The sequence below is a fragment of the Pipistrellus hanaki genome (genome assembly GCF_964339955.1).
Source record: "Pipistrellus hanaki genome assembly, chromosome: 3".
Lineage (NCBI taxonomy): Eukaryota > Metazoa > Chordata > Mammalia > Chiroptera > Vespertilionidae > Pipistrellus > Pipistrellus hanaki.
Genome location: NC_140505.1, coordinates 56,650,744 through 56,670,099, shown reverse-complemented (window position 1 = coordinate 56,670,099; position 19,356 = coordinate 56,650,744). Strand labels below are relative to the sequence as shown.

General features: G+C 36.9%; 1 protein-coding gene and 1 long non-coding RNA gene across 2 annotated transcripts in view; one reads left to right on the top strand and one right to left on the bottom strand.

Annotated features, from left to right (window-relative positions):
* The window catches only part of PIBF1 (progesterone immunomodulatory binding factor 1), a 184,857-nt gene that overhangs the window by 16,044 nt on the left and 149,457 nt on the right, over positions 1–19,356 (top strand). The window contains exon 6 of the mRNA XM_084876482.1: positions 13,044–13,177. Coding sequence (XP_084732608.1) covers positions 13,044–13,177 — 134 coding nt within the window. The remainder of the gene's footprint in view (positions 1–13,043; positions 13,178–19,356) is intronic.
* Positions 1–19,356, bottom strand: part of LOC311618847 — a 164,180-nt gene that overhangs the window by 103,156 nt on the left and 41,668 nt on the right. The window lies entirely within an intron of this gene.

Genomic DNA, 19,356 nt, shown 5'->3' with positions numbered 1-19,356 from the left:
ATTACAGGCCAAATAAAGACCTAGTTTCCTCCTCTTAAAGGAGTGAAGTCCTCAGGAGCAATCCCGAGAGGCTGATGTGCCTATGTGAACACAACTATAAGGTTCTATATATTGTTGTTGTTGTTTTCCTTCTGCTAACCTCCACATTGTGCAGTAAACTATTTTGTATATTTAGAAGATAGCTTTTACTTAAAAAAAAAAAAAAATTGCTTGTATAGTCAGAGTAATAAAGAACAAAGTTGGAAAGCCTCAGTTTGGCCAACTAATATTACAGCCTTAGACAAATCATTTAATCTCTATTATTTCTGTAAAATGTCCAGGCTGATGGTGGTGTTTGCAGTACCAGATTTATTAGAGACAAACAGTTAGACAAACTTTCAGACTTGATTCTGCAACACCTTGTGGTACCTCAGCATAACTGAAGGACTTCTTAGTTTTAAAAAGCTGGAGGAGTTTTCTGGGTTTTTTTGGGTTTTTTTTATCAGGTCTCTTTTTTAATCACTTTAACATTTGGGGATTCTAAAAGTGATTTCTCTTGAACAGAGCATTCCTGGGGCCACACACACACAAAAAGGCTTAAATTCTATAATTATCGTTAGCATGTAATATCATTTTTATTTATTTTTTACTTTGTGGTGAAGCAAGTCTCTCCACTCTTAAGGATCATTAATAACATTGTATCCCAGATTTTAGTTTGTTTCAACTTTGCTAACACTTTTAGTATTTTATTGATAAGGAAAGAAATTATTATTAACACTTAGTATTACTGAGTGTTTTTAATGCACAAATAACTCTTGAACTTAGGAGCAGTTTTGTTTGTGAACTTGTATTAGTCAGGGTTCCCCAGAGAAACAACTAGCAGGATATATACACTGAATGGCCATATTATTATGATCTCTGAATGCATAATGATCTGGCCATTCAGAGTGTGTGTGTGTGTGTATATATATATATATATATATATATATGTATTTGTGCATGAGTGGGCCTGGGCCAGGGCGGTTTGCCGGCCTGCCTGCTTGTCAAATTCCTGGTCAAGGGGACAATTTGCATATTAGCCTTTTATTATTTAGGATATACACTGAGTGGCCAGATTATTATGCATTCAGAGATCATAATCTGGCCACTCAGTGTGTGTGTGTGTGTGTGTATATATGTGTGTGTGTGTATGTGTGTGTATAGATATCTATAGATTGGTAGGTAGGTAGATAGTGATTTTAAGTAATTAGTTCACATCATTATAGAGGCTTTCCAAGTCCAGAATCTGAGGATCTGACAGGATAGTGTGGCAGGGTCACAATTCAGGGAAAAGTTGTAGTTCAAATACAAAAATAGTCTGCTGACAGAATTCCTTCTTGCTTAGGGGAGGATAGTCTTGATTCTAGTAAGGCCCTCAGCTTGTTGGGTTAGGCCTACCACATTATGGAGGATAATCTGCTTTATTCAGAGTCTGCTAATTTAAATGTTAATCTCATTACAAAATACCTCACAGGAACATCTAAAATAATGTTTGACCAAATATTTGGGTACTGTGGCCTAGTCAGAGCACACATAAAATTAACCATCAGACTTCTTCCTTGTGTATGTTTGTTACAGGTTTACCACTTCTCAGCTTAAAAATGTAATCCTTTTCCTATTGATAAATTTAATAATAATATAAAAAGAATTGAATCACAATTAGAAAAAATAATTAAGTACTATCTTATCTACTTAATAAAAGGTCTTAGAAATTCAGAGAATATGATTTAGACACAATAGAATTATTTTTATATTAAAGTCACCCTTAAAGTTTGGTTCTTATATTCTGTCAAAGGCCTAGTAGAGGTCAACTTGCCAACACTGAGAAAAAATAATTATTTTAAAATTAAAGTCTCATGAGTGAAGACTTTTTTTTATAAGGATAGTAGAGGCCCGGTGCATTAAATTTGTGCATGGGGGCAGGGGTGTGTGTACCTCAGCCCAGCCTGCACCCTCTCCAATCTGGGACTCCTCAAGGGCAGTCGGATATCCCTCTCACAATCCAGGACTGCTGGCTCCCAACCACTTGCCTGCCTGCCTGCCTGCCTGATGGATGCCTTACTGCTCCCCAGTCAGCCTGATAGCCCCCAACTGTCCTCCCCTGCTGGCCTGGTCACCCCTAACTGCCCTCTCTTGTTAGCCTGGTTGCCCCCAATTGTCCTCCCCTGCAGGCCCAGTTGCCCCCAACTGCCCTCCCTACTGGCCATTTTGTGGTGGCCATCTTGTGTCCACATGGGGGCAGTCAACTTGTGTGTTTGAGTGATGGTTAATTTGCATATTATTTCCATTATGTAATATAATGAATAATAAATATTAGTATTTTATACTAAAATAATTTTAGCTTAATTATACATTGTGTTGGTACTTTAAATGGTTTATTAAATTACTGCTATAATATTTGGAGAATTCAAAGATATTCGTTCAAGTTTCATTGCTGCAACTTGACAATGGCATGATGACCTTTGATTATAAAAACTAAAAACTTAGTCTTTTCTACTCTCCTCTTCCCCAAACCTTAAAACTTCTCCATCTGTAAAATTGGGATGATAATATATAACACCTGCCTCACATGGTCATTTATTATGAGAATGAAAATCATTCATTAAATAGTTATTATACGTCTATGAGGTAAGCATTATTCTAGCTGCTTGGAATACATCAGTGAACAAGACAGTGAGTTTATATTTTAAAAGGAGTGCAGGGAAACAAAGTGTAAATAAGTATATCACATGGTATGGTGAAAAATGATACCTGCAAAGAAAAAAAGAAAAAACCAACAGCTGGAAAAAAGCAATTGAAGTTCATAAACATTACAGTACAGATAAGGTAAGGATTGACTTGCAAGAGGATAAACTCAAGACAAATATAAGAAGTTCCTACTACTATTTCATAGAACAAGTATAAATTAATAGAAACTTAAAAGAGAGCACAATAGCCAACAAATAAAATTGCCTGAAAAATGACCTGATAATTGCAACTGTCAAACAAACAAACAAAAAAAGTTTAGGCTGTCATACAGTCAGAAGCATTTTCTGAATAAAAGTATTTCAATCCCAGAGATGCAAACCCAGGTACCAACTACTCTGGGGAGAAGACAGGCAGGGTTTATAAAGGCAAAATCGAAAAAGGTAATTCTGTCTCACAAATGAAGGATTGCTAGTTATGTTAACAGGGATTGGTTAATCCCAATATGTAAATGGAGGAGGTGAAAACTACAAGGAAGGAAGTAGAGTCTTTGGGTTTCCAAGGGGCAGTTGTTCCAGGATGTTTATGGCTCCAGGATGTTTTGATCAGAACATGGGCATCACTCCTTAATAGCTCCTGACTCTTATTTTAAGTGACTTTCTTCGCACTGTTCATTCTATTTTATTTGCTTCACTATCACAATTCCATAGTAGTTTACTAAGAGAAACTAAGATCTTGTTAACTGAGTATGAGTTTTGAGACTGGGGATTAGGAAAACAAATTAGCCACTTTTTCTGGATTATCTTTTTCCAAAATAACCTCAGTTGTTCTCTTTTACCACACGGTGGCAGCATGTATCCACCTTTTTCTTCAACTAATTTCAGCTCCTCAGAAAATCTTGCCACTTTTTACTTAGAGGCCAAACTATTATATTAGGTTACCTTATTTTTATTTATAATCCAAATTTCATATCAGCTGTCTAAACCAAACTAAAATAATTCAGTAGACTTATAACTGGGAGAAAGTATTATAAAAACTGAAACCTTTCTGGCATAACATGTACTCTTCAGATAAAAGGTATCTCAATTATTACATTGAATTTATAATTAATGCCTAACAGAAAGCCCAAGTACAATTAATTCTGCTTTTCTTCATATAACCTGCTGGTTCATGGCAGATAGGAGGTGAAACTGTTTTAGAAATTTAATAGAATGTGATTTTTTAAAATATATTTTTATTGATTTCAAGGAGGAAGGGAGAGGAAGAGATAGAAACATCAAAGATGAGAGAGAGTCTTTGCTTGGCTGCCTCCTGCACGCCCCCACTAGGGGATCAAGCCCACAGCCATGGCATGTGCCTTTGACTGGAATCGAATCTAGGACCTTTGAGTCCCCAGGCGTATGCTCTATCTACTGAGCCAAACCAAGTAGGGCAAGAATGTGATTTTTGACCTTTGAAAAAGAAGTCAGTCTTCATGAAATACCAATGTTATTGGATTTCTGAAATCCTCTTTCATAATTTATTCCTTCATCTTTAGTTATTTGAAAGTAATACCTAGATACTAACACTGGAAAATAGGGTTTATCTTTTACTTCAAGTTTAGAGTTTGGTTATAAGTGTCAATAAGAATCTCTAGCATATTTTGAGCTGTATAATGTACATGTGCTTGTGTATGATACTTAATGTTTTCATAAGTGCTATATTTTTACTTCTTAATTATGAGATCTCTTTATAGCAAGTCACAATTTTGAACCAGTATACGTAGTTAAATTATATGCAGTTGTTTTGTGTTGTAGATTCATTTCATCATGCTTCTTTCATTTAAAAAATATTAATACTATATAAGGAGGGCATTGATGAGTCTGTACTTAATAAAGCTATTAAGTTTCATGAGGAAATGGTGAAATAATTTTCTTTCATGAGAACTTTGGTAACTAGGAAGCAATAAGAGAGTTTTGTTCAAGACAACTTCCTTGTTTAGAAACATAGTTACATTTATTGAGAAAAATTCTGCAAGATTACCTTGAGTTTCATCTTAAGTAGTCATATGTGAGTAATCCAGTTAATTCTTTACGTATGAAAATGATATATTTCGTTAATGATACATACTTGTTATTCAGGTTTTTATGTTTCAGGGAATGTTAGCTGTTTTCTGAAGTTTCTTTTTTATCCTGCCCAACTTGTGAGAATTTTGAGGAGTGAATTCTCACTTTCCCAAAATAGTTCATCAAACCATTTCTTCTCATTTACTACACTGCTAACCACTGTAAACTAATTCTGATTTCCCTCGCAGCTCCGGCTTCTCATCCAGAAAGGATATCTGTTCAAATTAGCATATTACTCTTTTATTATTATAGATAATTATTAATTTTAAAGTCACTTTTTCTACATAGTAACCTTAAGGTAATTGTCACTATATCTCATTTGCAATTGCCTTAGCTGTTTCTATCACCCCACAGGCAGGAGATCACTTCATTTATCAGAGATTTATTTTGACAGAGGTTACCACTCTCTTTTTTAGTTTACATAGGGTGAGAGAAAAGATTTAAAGAAATGTATTATATGTAAAGTAAATGCCTTTTAGTTTATACAGCTGTTTAAAATGAGCCTATATAATTGCATCTTTGAATAATGTTTTACATTTTGTAGAAAACATTTAGGTTGATGTTATTTTGCCAAATGATTTTTAAATGTGTTTAAGGAATATTTGTAGTAATTGTTTAAAAGGAATCCAAAATCAGTATGTTTTATGTGTGTACCATATTTTAACCCATACAGTTTGCAACTAAAGTTCTCTAACACCCTGGATTTGAGCAGTAAATAATAACATTACTTCTAGTTAATAGTTTTATAGTTTCCACAGAACAGATTCCTCAATAAATAGGAACTTGAAATTAAGAAAAAACTATGCATGAATTCACGAAAAACTAGATTCTAGTTCTATTTCTGCTAGCTCTGAAATTCTGGACAAATCATTTAATTCCTCTAGGCCTTAATGTTCTTATCTTGAAAATAAGAAGATGGTAGTAGATTATCTCCAGGGTATCATTTATCTCTGAAATATTATAAATCTAAAATGCTTAGCTGCTGATGTTTAGAAATCAGACGTTTGGGACAGAAAGGCATCCTATATAATAAAGGCCTAATATGCAGATTGATGGAAAGGCAGAATGACCAACGGCACAACCAATCACTATGACACGCACTCACCACCAGGGGGCAGATGCTCAATGCAGGAGTTTCCCCCAACCGCAGGCCCTAGGCCAGCCAAGGCAGATGCCAGCGGGGGCCTCCCAATTACCCCGCCAGTTGTCCCACAGATTAGCCCTGATCACCAGCCAGGCCTAGGGACCCTACCTGTGCACGATTTTCATGCACTGGGCCTCTAGTCTCATTGTAAATATGAAAGATCTAATAGTTGATAAGTTAACCAAAACACTATAATATAAAATTTTCAATATTTTGTGTCAGCCAAACAGTCAAACAGTAAGTAGAGACATAACAAGTAACAAAAGTGAGAACCTATTTGCTACCACCTTCCTACACCCTTTCCCCTTTGATATGTGACTCTCACATGTCCTCCTCTCCAGGACAAATACAAACCTCCTTGCAGAACTTATTTCACTGCTTTAAAAATGTTTGTTACATACAGAAGAAATCTTAATTGAATTTTTGCAAAGTGAATACACCCTGTTAACCACCACCCCCATCAAGTTAACTTCCACCCCCATGGAAGTTCCTTTTATGCTGTCTTTCTTGAAATATTCAAAATTTTCTGCATATAAATATTATATACTAGATATAATAGAGGCCTGATGCACAAAATTTGTGCAAGAGTAGGCTTTCCTTCCCTGGCTGCTGGCACTGGCTTCCCTCCAGGCACCAGCAGGCACCCGGGACCCAGGCTTCCCTCGTAGCTCCGGCTTCATCCAGAAAGGATATCTGTTCAAATTAGCATATTACTCTCTTATTATTATAGATAATTATTAATTTTAAAGTCACTTTTTCTACATCTTGAGCTAGTTATTTTAAATGCACAAAGCCCATTGAAATTTTAATATTAGTTCATTCTACAAACATTTCTAGTGTAACTACTGTGCAAGTATTACTGGGCATATAAAGATAAAGCAGGTCTCCAAGGAACTCCAGGTCTCAGATGAATATAGAAAAGGTAAGGGTTATGTGCAAGACAAGAAAACATGCTATTACAATAACAGATTTACCTTTTTTAGGCTAGAGATAGCCTTCTATTATTTTTGTGTGTGAATAATTTAGGAGATGGAAAAGATAACATTAACCTTGCTAGTCAAAATCAGTTCCATTCTAGATATATAGGAAATTGGAGAACAATTGAAATCTTTCCTTGGACTTGGATTGTCCTTATTTTTTCTGTGTATTTTTATTTTTATTGTCATAGAAGGAAATGGAGATTTTCTGTTAAGCCATTTATTATTTTATAGAAATGTTCTATTGGTATGGGCTGGTGACTGGAAATTTTGTGTATTCCTTTTTTAATGTTTGAAAGATTGTTTACTTTTTTTTTTTTTAGTCTATTTAATGTCCTCTTTTGCTTCTTCTATATAATAAATTACATTATGTTAATAGAATAATGGTATTCTATTAATAAATGTATTATTTAGAAGTTTTGCAATTATTTTAATAATTTGAGAAAATTATTAAAATAATTGCAAAACTTCTATATAATAAAATGGTAGAGTAATAAGTACTAAGATGATAGAAAACTTTCATAAAACTTTCCTTATGATGTGAGAGGCAAGTATTGACTGCTCACAGCACATGTGATACGATACATTTTCTGACAGAAGTAAGAAACAGGTACTATGTAAAAATATAAGACAGGCATCTAACTCAGATTTGGGGCTTGGAGTCTTCCCATAGAAGTTGATGTTGAGTTTAAGACAGGAAAGAATACATAGGGACAATAGAAAAATAGCCTGTTCTCCTTTATTTAACCTTAACCTCAAAATTCTCCATAATCATTGAATTTGTTTCATTTTTAAGAAAGATGATACTTATTTTATTTTCCAATGTTATGCTTTAATCTATTATAGGTTGCTAATAGTATATTTTTTTCAAAATATAAAAGCAATAATTTTATTTAAGGAGAATTTTTTTTCACCTAATAAGTTCTCAAAGAAAATGTTGGGCCAAAACTGGTTTGGCTCAATGGATAGAGCGTCAGCCTGCAGACTGAAGGGTCCCAGGTTCGATTCCGGTCAGGGGCATGTACCTTGGTTGCAGGCGCGTCCCCGATGAGGGGTTTGCAAGAGGCAGCTGATCGATGATTCTCTCTCATCGATTTTTCTAGCTCTCTGTCCCTCTCTCTTCCTCTCTATAAAAAATCAATAAAATATATGTAAGAAATATTTTTTTTTTTAAAGAAAATGTTGGTAGAATATATATTCCTTCCTACACTGAGTGCTTGATTATGTTTGGTTATATGGTGTTCATATTTAAAGAAAACATGTATGTATAGTGTGTGTGTGTGTGTGTGTGTGTGTGTGTGTGTACCTCCTGAAAAGTTGTTCTCTGGACCAGGATTTTATATCTTTCATATTTTAGGACCAGATTCTGATGTCCTCTTAGATCTTTACATTTTAGATTTTGGCACTTGCACACTTAGAAAACCCCTATTTATTGGGCATTCATGTCCTCTAGATACCCTACCTTATAACTTTACTCATTTGCAGACCACGGGGAATTCTTTATTTAAAGTGGGAACCTTGCTCTAGATTTAAGTATTCCTTTTCATCTTACTCTTGCCTTGGTTACTTCTATGACTCATCCACAACCTTGGCCATGCATTTTATTGATTTTCTCAAATTTAGTGATTGCCTCTTCTCTACTTCAGCACTTAGTCTCCTGGCCCACAGTCTGTTCCTTGTCACTCAGACTGATTTACTTCTGAAGTTATCTATTCAGGTTGATCATTAAACATATTACTTTCAATATATCCATGTTTCTTAGTCATCTGCTTCCAATTTATAGTTAACAGAATAGAAACAGTCCATGTGATTTATTTATCAGTCTCTTCCTAAATTTATTTACATCCCTTTTCATCATGTTGTCAGTCTCAAACCTTTTCTTACCAGTGTTCTCTAATTCCTCCCCAGATGTGTTTTTATCAAACCCGGCCTGATAAAACCTTATTCTTCATTTTTCTGACTAAGCACTAGTAGAGAGAATCAGTTAGGTAGTAACAAGCACTATACGTTTATTGTAACCAACTTCAAATGGGCCCACAAAATTGTGCTGAAATTCTTTTCTTTTTCTTTTTTTCTAGTCCTCTTATTTCTCACAGAGGTTATTTTAAGCATTCACCACTTTCTCACTCAGACGATGATTTTGGTAGTAGTCCATTTCATAGAGAAAATAGGAATCCTCAGATGAAACTCCCACAATTGCCTACCACAAGCCTACACTTTTATATCTGTACTCATTCTGTTTTGTTTGTTATAATTATTTATAGTGGGAAGAGTTTGCTTTCAAGGAATGAAAAAATCATATGTCTTTAGAAATCAAGTGGGTAGTATAAATGTGTGAAGCAGTAGGCTAAGTAGTAGTTCTGTAAGCACTAAGAGCTTCAAAATTGTTTTTAATACAGAATACTTCACTTTACTGTGCTTTGCTGTGTGCTTTGTAGATACTGTGTTTTTCATAAATTGGTTTGTGGCAACCCCGTATCGAGCAAGTCTATTGGCGCCATTTTTCCAATAGCATTTGCTCACTTGTGTCTGTCACATTCTGGTAAGTCTCACAATGTTTCAGACTTTTTCATTATGATATTTCTTATGGTGATCTGTGATCAGTGCTTTTTGATATTACTGTTGTAATTGTTTTGGGTGCCATGAACCACTCCCATATAAGACAGTAAACTTAACAGACAAATATGTATGTTCTGGCTGCTTTACCAACCTGATTCTCTCTCTCTCTCTCTCTCTCTCTCTCTCTCTCTCTCTCTCTCTCTCTCTCTCTCTCTCTCTCTCTCTCTCCCCCCCTTCCTCTTTTCTTCTTTCTCATCTCTCTCTCATTTCTCTCTCTCTCTCTCCCTTGCCTCTCTCCTATTCCCTGACACAACAATATTGAAATTAAGCCAATTAATTATCCTACAAAGGCCTCTAAATTTTCAAGGAAACAGCAGTCTCATGTCTCTTACTTTAAAACAAAAGCTGGAAATGATTAAATTTAGTCAGGAAACCATGTCATTGGCCAAGAAAGCTAGGTCAAAAGCTATACCTCTTGCATCAAACAGTCATGTTGTAAATGCAAAGGAAAAGTTCTTGAAGGAAATTAAAAATGCTACTCACTGAACATATGAATGATAAGAAAGTGAAACAGAGGGAAAAGATGTCATCTAGAATTTTTATAGCTATAGAAAAGTCAGTGCCTGGCTTCAAAGCTACAAAGCAAAGACTGACTCTCTTGTTAGGGGCTAATGCAGCTGGTGACTTTTAAGTTGAAGCCAGTTCTTATTTACCATTCCAGAAATCCTAAAGCCCTTAAGAATTACTGTATGTCAAATCTACTCTGCATATGCTCTACAAATGGAAAAACAAAACATGGATGACAGCATATCTGTCTACAACATGGTTTACTAGTGTTGTAAGCCCATGCTTAACACCTATTGCTTAGAAAAGAAAGATTCCTTGGAAAATATTACTACTCATTGACAATGTACTTGATCAACCAAGAGCTCTGATGGAAATGTACAACTAGATGAATGTCATTTTCATGTCTGTGAGTACAACATTCATTCTGCAGCCCATGGAACTAGGAGGACTAGTGATTTTCAAGCCTCGTTTTATTTAAGATATACATTTCTTAAAGCTGCAGGTGCCAAGAGATGTTGATTCATGTGATAGATCTGGGCAGAGTAAATTTTAAACCTGGGAAGAATTCATTATTCTAGATGTATTAAGAACTTTCATGCCCAGCCCACTGTGGCTCAGTAGTTGAGCTCTGACCTATGAACCAGGAGGTCATGGTTTGATTCCTGGTTAGGGCATATTCCCAGGTTGTTGGCGCAATCCCCAGGATGGGGCATGCAGGAGGCAGCTGATCAAAGATTCTCTCTCATCATGGATGCTTGTATCTCTCTCTCCCTGTCCCTTCCTCTCTGAAATATATGTATTTCATAGCTGGCCAGGCCTTCACCGCCCCCCCCTTCCTCGGCCTCCCCACCACCATCCTCCCATTTTCCTGACCAGGATGCCCCAACTTCTAGTCAACAAAATACACTTAACATGCTGCCAACCCAACCTTGGCCAGTGTCTCTGGGGTCCAGCCCTTAGGGAACAAAGGGGTATCCTCCTTAGTGTCCGACTCTGCCCAGCTGTACTACGCAGACCCCTCCCATTGCAGGATGCCGGACCCAGCGAGGGTGGCCAATGCTCGCGTGGCCTGGGTGCTGCTACCATGAAGCAGGAGTGCCTCCGCTTGGAAGGCCTCAGACCGTCCACCCCTCCCTCTGTCCTGGGACCCACAGGCGCCTCCCCACCAAAGGCCTGTGCCGGGGGCTATTGCCTCCCTCCCGCACCTGGGCAGGCCTCCCCACTTTGCACTGCCTGCGTCCTGCCCCTTGCCCGGCGCACCTGCTTCGCCCTCCTGCGGTCGCTACCTCCTCCCTCGTTCAGCCCCAAGTTTCCTTCCCTTTTCTATTCCTGTGTCTTTTTCTTGTTCCCTTTCTGTATTTCCATTTCTCCTCTCAGCCTGTCTGCATGCAGGCCTCTCCCTCTCCTTTCTTATCCCCTCCTATCATATCCTATCCTACCTACCCCAGGCCTCGCAGCTTAGAAAAGAAAGATTTCTTGGGAAATATGACTACTCATTGACAATGTACTTCATCAACCAAGAGCTCTGATGGAAATGTACCAAGGGAGGCGCCTGCTGATAAGTCGTTATGTGACGGCATCCCAACCAATTTGCATATTATCCTATTATTAGATAGATATCATAGTAAAATTCCATTCTCATGGGGAACATCAGTGTAGGAGAAGATCCTAATACTACACCAAGCAAAACATATTGAATATAGTTTTCCCATAATCACATTTTCAAACAGCCCTTCAATAGAAATTTGGGGGATGACATTTAATTTTCTTTGGGAAGGAGGGTAGTTATGGTATTTTAAAATTATGTATAAATACTTTAAAGAAGACACAGTATCTTACTCATCTTTGTATCTACAGTGTCTCACGCAGGACCATTTGCATAGAAACAATCCAGTATTTGAGGAATGAATGTGCCCACACTTAGCTGGTCAGCTACTTAAGAAAGATTTGGGACAAGTTGTGTTTAACATAACAGATTCTGGGGTAGAGTTGATGGTGGCTTGCAAAAACCTTGTAAGTTCAAAGAGGAAAAATAAGAACTCTGTCCCGTGTCATGCTTCTCCCATTTCCATATTCATTTAATTCTTAATTAATTTGTTCAGAAGCATTTATTTCACTTTTACTGTATACAAAGTATTGTGTATAATGATAGAGATCCAGATAGAGGCTCAGTTTCTACCCTTAAGATGTTTACATTCTGGTGAGGTATATAGAATGCTAGTTTGATGGTACAGTGAGATAGGTGCTCTGTAGGAGGCAAATATTCAAGTACTGTGCAGCTATTCAGGCATTGACAACACATTAGAAGGAGTTTGGTGCATTGAGAGAACTTCACATCTTCAGTAGAGTTGAAAGATGAAGTGTGAACATGAGAAATGAGGCTCATAGTAAGCAGGGCCAGGTTATGGTTTTAAGGTTTTTACTTCCACCTTTCTTCCATAGCTCTACAGTTCATTTCTGCTGGTCTGGTGAGTGGAGGAGGGAAGATTTGGAGAGAAGTATATTCCAAGTGCCGTAAAATTCCTTTTTTTTGCTAAATACCGCCACTGAAATTGCATGTCAATCTCTTCAGTAACAATATTTCATTGTAGATATTTTATATTCATGTGGCTCTTCGTCTCTAAATTGTGAACTCAAGAATAGGGACTGTTTTATTCATTTCCTTGTCTAAAGTATCCCATAGTAACTTGGTAAATTTTGAAATATGTCACTTAACATTTATATTCATTGTATGTATTATTCTAGTAACCAAGACATAGGTGTGCTATTTAAAAATAAAAAATAGAGCTGAAGTTTTAAACAGGTGGACTTAGAAACTACTCTGTGAGTTTAAGATTACCTGTCTTTGAGTAGAGAAAAATTACTAAATAGGAAAATTAAGGATTTTTTTAAATTATAAGGACATTCATAGCTTAACAGAAGAATTCAGTACAGAATTCGGTCAACTGTGTTTTGTTTGAAATGTTTTATTATTGTTTTGGTTTATAGACTTATGAAGAAGATCGAAGAAACTATTCTGAGCTTCAAAATAAATGTCAACGTTTGGCTTTAGAATTAGCAGACACAAAACAGTTAATTCAGCAAGGTGACTACCGTCAAGAGAACTATGACAAAGTCAAGAGGTAAGGAGTTAAAATGGGTACAGTAGGGTTTTTTTTCATTTTTAACATGCACCTGAATTCAAAGTCAACTGAATTTTTTTACTTTTTCAATTTTCACAAGAGTTTATTTGACCCAAACTGACAACATATACTGGGGAGCAAGATCTTGAGTCACCTGAATTTTTCCAATTGATATTGTTAATTCTGCTTTGTATAGTCAAGTGCTGCTTAACAATGGGGATATGTTCTGGAGAATTGCATTATTAGGCAATTTAGTCATTGTGCGAGGATCTTAGAGTGTACTTACACAAACCTGGATGGTATAGCCTACTACTGTAATTATGTGTGCTTTACTTTCATACAGCTGGCAGTGCAATAGGTTTTTTTACATCAACATTACCACAGACATGTCATGCATTGCCTTATGATGTGTGACTATAATGTCATTAGGCAATAAAAATTTCTCAGCTCCATTATAATCTTGTGGGACCACCATCATATATGCTAGGGGTGTCGAACTCAATCAGAGAAGGGGCCAAAATCTAAAATCCAGCCTAAATCGCGGGCCGAATGGTTTACTGAACAGTCATAAACTGACAATGTCATAAACTGACAGCGGAGTGCAGTGATGACAGCGCGGTGCAGGCCATATTGCAAGGCCTGGCGGGCTGGATTTGGCCCGCGGGCCTTGTGTTTGACACATGTGAGATATGCAGTCCATCTTAGACCAAAAATCATTATGTGGCATATGACTATACCTTATTCTTTTTCTGTCTCCATAGTTTTGACTCTTTCAGAATGTAATATAGTTGGAATCATGCAGTATAGAGCCTTTTCAGATTGTCTTATAATAATACTAGAGGCCCAGTGCATGAAATTCATTCACAGGTGTGGTTCCTAGGTCTTGCCAGTGATCAAAGCATGAGCATCTGGCATGGAAGGGTAGGTCCCAGCTGACCTCTGGGCCCTGGGCAGCACCTGGATCCCCAGGCGCCTCATGCCCCCCTCCGCCTGAGTCACAGCATCCAAATCCCCATCCAGAGATGTGGTAAGCATGGCCAAACACCACAGGCCAAGGCACAGTGGGCCTCTGGGCTGCCTAGCAGTGCCGCATGGAAGCCAGGCAGGCAGCATGCTCTCTCCCGGCTGCCTTGCAGACCAGCTCCTGCGAGAACCCACTGGGAGCCAGACCTGCCCTTGCAGTCCCGGTGGCTGTGGCCTGGCTCACCCAGAAGAGGCGTGAGCCCTGGCATCCCAGGGGACGGTAGCAGGAGGAGTGAGAGCGAGCTCGGCGGACATCCTGCATTCTTACTGCACCTCTGTCCTCTTCATCCCCGCCTCCAGGTAGATGCCCGCCTTGTTCTGTGCTGCCCCCTGCTAGTCAGTGCACATCGTAGCAAGCAGTCAAACACCCGGTCTCCTAGTCGAAAGACCAACCGAGGGGACAATTTGCATATTAGGCTTTTATTATATAGGATACATTTAAATTTCCTCCATATCTTTTCGTGGCTTAATAGCCTATTTCCTTATACCATTGAATAATATTCCATTGTCTAGACATCGCACAGTTTATTTATCCACTCACCTACTGAAGGGCATCTTGGTTGCTTCCAAGTTGTAGCAGTTGTGAAGAAAATTGCTATGAACATCCATGAGCCAAATTTTGCATGGATACAGTTTTCATCTCCTTTGGGTAAAAACGAAGGAACACGATCCTGTGTTAAGAGTATGTTTAGTTTTGTAAAAACTTCCAGACTGTCTGTCCCAAAGTGGCTATACCATTTTGTATTTCTGCAAACAATGAATGGGACTTCCTGTTGCTCCACATCTTTGTCAGTGTTTGGTATTATCAGTGTTCTGAATTTTGACCATTATAATCAGTTTTTAGGTGTTACTCATTGTTATTTTAATTTGTGTTTCTCTGATGACATGATTTTGAACATCTTTTCATGTGCTTATTTGCCATCTGTATATCTTTTCTGATGAGGTGTCTTTCTGTTAAGCTTTTTGTTGGCTCATTTTTTAATTGGGTTGTTTGTTTTCATACTTTTGAGTTTTAAGAGTTCTTTGTATGTTTTGAATTACAGTTCTTTATCAGATATGTCTTTGGCAAATATTTTCTTCCAGAGTGTGGCCTATATTTTTATTCTGCTGACATGTACCTTATTCTTCATTGCATTTTAAAAGCATGTCATTTTGGCAGTTTGATAGGTTTTAATTGTATTTTTATATCAGTTTTTATTTTGTTTAGAAGTTGCTGCTTTTTTTTTTTTAATATGTCTTAGAAGATAGAAACTCAGTAAAATCCTATATTTGAATTTTTACTTGATTCCTTTTATTTTATGAAATCAATATAAATACTTTATAATTTTATTTGAAGTTTTTTTCAGACAAAAGGCATTTTTTTTTTTTTTTTTTAGAAAATAATATTCTCTGTGAATATATTTCCCAATGTATTGCTACTAAGTAGCTCTGGCACATAATTTGCCTTTTACAGGAATATGCTTTTCTGTTGTTTGTCCATTAATGAACTACTACTTAGCTATATGTCCCTTAGGAAAATCTCTTATCATTCTAAGCCAAATATTTATCATCTCTGAGATGATGCTAATACAAATATCTGCTATTTAAACTTAAGAAGATCAAATAAAGGAATATTTATGAAAGTATTTGTATATATAAAGAGAGAGAGATGATTCTAATTGTTTACTACTGTATCTACCCGTAGGTAAAATAATTCTTGAAATACAGTAGTCACTCAACAAGTATGTTTAAATGCTTTGTAAATTGTATAGCACCATAAATAAATCTGTAAGGATTTGGGGACATAACATTGATTTTCCTTCTTCTACCATGACTAGCATCAGTATGTATTATTATGTAGGTATTGTTATGTCAAAATACAGTAATTATTATTTTTTTAAAAAAAATTTATATATTTTATTGATTTTTTTACAGAGAGATAGAGAGTTAGAAACATTGATGAGAGAGAAACATCGACCAGTTGCCTCTTGCACACCCCCCACCAGGGATGCGCCTGCAACCAAGGTACATGCCCTTGACCAGAATCGAACCTGGGACCTTTCAGTCCGCAGGCCGACACTCTACCACTGAGCCAAACCGGTTTCAGCAAAATACAGTAATTATTGGAACACGAAATCTATGAGTATTATACTTAGTCGGCTCTTGAATAAAGCTGGATTTCGAAAGAATAATTTAAAAATAAAATAGATTGTGATGGTAAAATGATACTTTGAGTTGGTGTTTTGATATCCTCTCAGCTATTATGTAATCTACTAGAGGCCTGATGCATGAAACTCATGTAAGGGGCTTGACCCTTGCAACTGTAGCAGCTTGCCTCAGTGAGGTTGTTCGGCTGTCTGTTAATCATATTATGGTTTTATTATTATAGAGGCCTGGTGCATAAAATTCTTGGGGGGGGGTAGTTGGGGGAGGGTATCCCTCAACCTGGCCTGCACCTGCTGAGAGTTGGACATCCCTCTCACAATCTGGGACCACTGGCTCCTAACCACTCGCCTGCCTGCCTGCCTGATTGCCCCTAACCACTTCTGCCTGCCAGCCTGTTCACCCCCTAACTGCTCCCCTGCCAGCCTGATTGACACCTAACTGCTCCCCTGCTAGCCTGATTGCCCACAACTGCCCTCCTTTGCCGTGACCTGCCTCCTCTGCCAGGACCCCCCTCTTCTGTGCGAGGTAGCAGAGACTCCAGGACCAGCCTCCTCTGTGCCCGCAGTGCCGCAGGACCCCCAGGCCTCACTGTGTGGAGCAGCCACAAGGCCCTGCCTCTGCTGTGTGCACAGCCATCTTGTGACAGCCATCTTGTGATGACGTCACACAGGGATTTCACATGTAGGTGTGACGCCATCTAGGCTTTTATTATATAGGATAGCAATAATAGATAAAATATTGAAAGAGAATATTAAAAAGCATGATAATCAGAATAATCTAGTAGACATGAATAAAGAATAAGTGAACTGCATTGATAATTATTTAAGGTTGATGATGTGCATGGGGGGTCATTATATCATATATATGTATAACAAAAATATGATAAATATATTTATGTGCTAAAAATGGAACAGAAAAACAAACAAGCAAGAGGGCCTCAAACTGTAAACCCTTTGGTTCACTCAATAGAAATAATTAATTTTTTAAAATGTTTTGGGGTGATAAATAATAAAAAATTTAAAAATGTTTTGGGGTAAAAAAAATCACTTTTATGTTCTTTATAAATTCTCACGTGTGCAAAAGGAAATAGTATGTGGATGTTAATTGCATAATTATTAGAAAGAATTAAAATGCTCTTCAGAAATGGAAAATGAGTTGTGATTTATCTCTACAGTGTAATTCTGTCTAGCAATTGAAATCATTAAATAATACTTTAATGTATCTATATGGGTAAATTAAATACAAAATATTAAATTTTGAAAGCAAAATGCATGTACTTATCTTTTATTTTAAGAAACAAAAAGCAGTTTACTATTTTCTGGCATTAAATAATGTTCTCAGTTTTATTTTGTAATTTCATTGTCTCAGCTCTTTCTCTAAGGAGTCCTGCTTCCTATTAGTGGGGATTACTATTCAAAAATTAAGATTTGGTGCTGGTCATTGCTACATTGGTCATTGTTTCTAGGTCCTTTCACTAAGCAGAGGCAGTGGAGAGGGAATAGGAAGCATGGCTTAACACACAATGGAAAGATCTTACTGATATCTCTAATTGCAATTCAACACCATAGTAGCTAGTTTAAAGGGGTTCCGACTTGTCAGATGTTAAATATCAAAATGAAATATTAGCAATATTCATTGAATAGAAAAAGAATCCTTGACTACATGCTAATAATAAAGAGGGTCTTAGAGATGAATGCTAATGGAAGCTAAAACCGTTGGGTAAAAAAAAAAATAGGTTAGGGAACAGAATATATAATTTCAAAGTATGTTCTCACAGATTACTTATTCATTGCAAAGGGCAAAAAGGTACCTTTACATTTAGAACTTTAGCAGATACTATCTTGGGCAAATGATCAAAGCTACTATCACCAATCAATGGATAGAGTAACATCATGTGCCTCTATATGTGATCTACTGAAAACACAATATTTATCACTTACATAGTATTTCTGCCCAAAGTGCTTAATGTGAATCTAATCAATGTTGTAAACGGCAAAGATGGGCTAAGGAACTGTCAAGGTAAGGGAAACTAAAGGCCGATGGTACCCAAATAAAATGCATGCTAATATGTAGGATCCTGGACCAGGGAGAATTTGCTGTAGTGGATATTTTTGGGACAAATGACAGAATTTGAAACTGAATTGTATATTTAGATAATAAGGTTAGCGCTAAATCTCCTGAATTTGATATGATATTCTGATTATATAAGATAATATTGTTAATCTTGGGTAATTCAGAGTGAATTATTTAGGGATAAAGAGTCCTAACGTCTGCATATAACTCTTAAATAGTTAAGGAGGGTGCACCTGTATGTGTTCATATGTAGATGTGTAAACATGTGTTTGAATATAGATGTGTACACATTTATTCATATATATATATATATATATATATATATATATATATATATATATGAACAACAGAGAGAGAATAAGTATGACAAATATTTAGTAAATAATACAAAGTAAATGACAAAATGTTACCAATTATTGAGTAAAAATATGGAAAAAAACATAGAGGGGGGTTGGGGAGAATTGATAAAAGAAGGTGAAGAGATTAGCCAAAGAACATAATACATAGCCCATGGACACAGACAACAGTGTAGTGAAGGGGAGGGGGGCGGGTGGTCAAAGGGGAAGAAAATGGGGGACATCTGTAATAGTGTCAACAATAAAAAAGAGTTATCTATAAAGTAATTAAAGCTGTGTTTTGTGATATCAGGGAATTAAGAAAAAGCAAAGAAATACTAAATTCGTCATTGTATCTAGGGGATGATATAAGAACAGTGGGGAAAATATAGGTAACTTCAAGTTTACTCATAGTGTTCTATCTTTAAAATAAACAAAAAAAACTTCAATCTGCCCAGCAGGTGTGGCTCAGTGGTTGAGTCGACCTATGAACTAGGAGGTTGAGGTTTGATTCCCGGTTGGGGCACATGCCTGGATTTCAGGCTTAATCTCCAGTATGGGGCTTTTGGGAGGCAGCAGCCAATCCCCATTGACGATTCTATC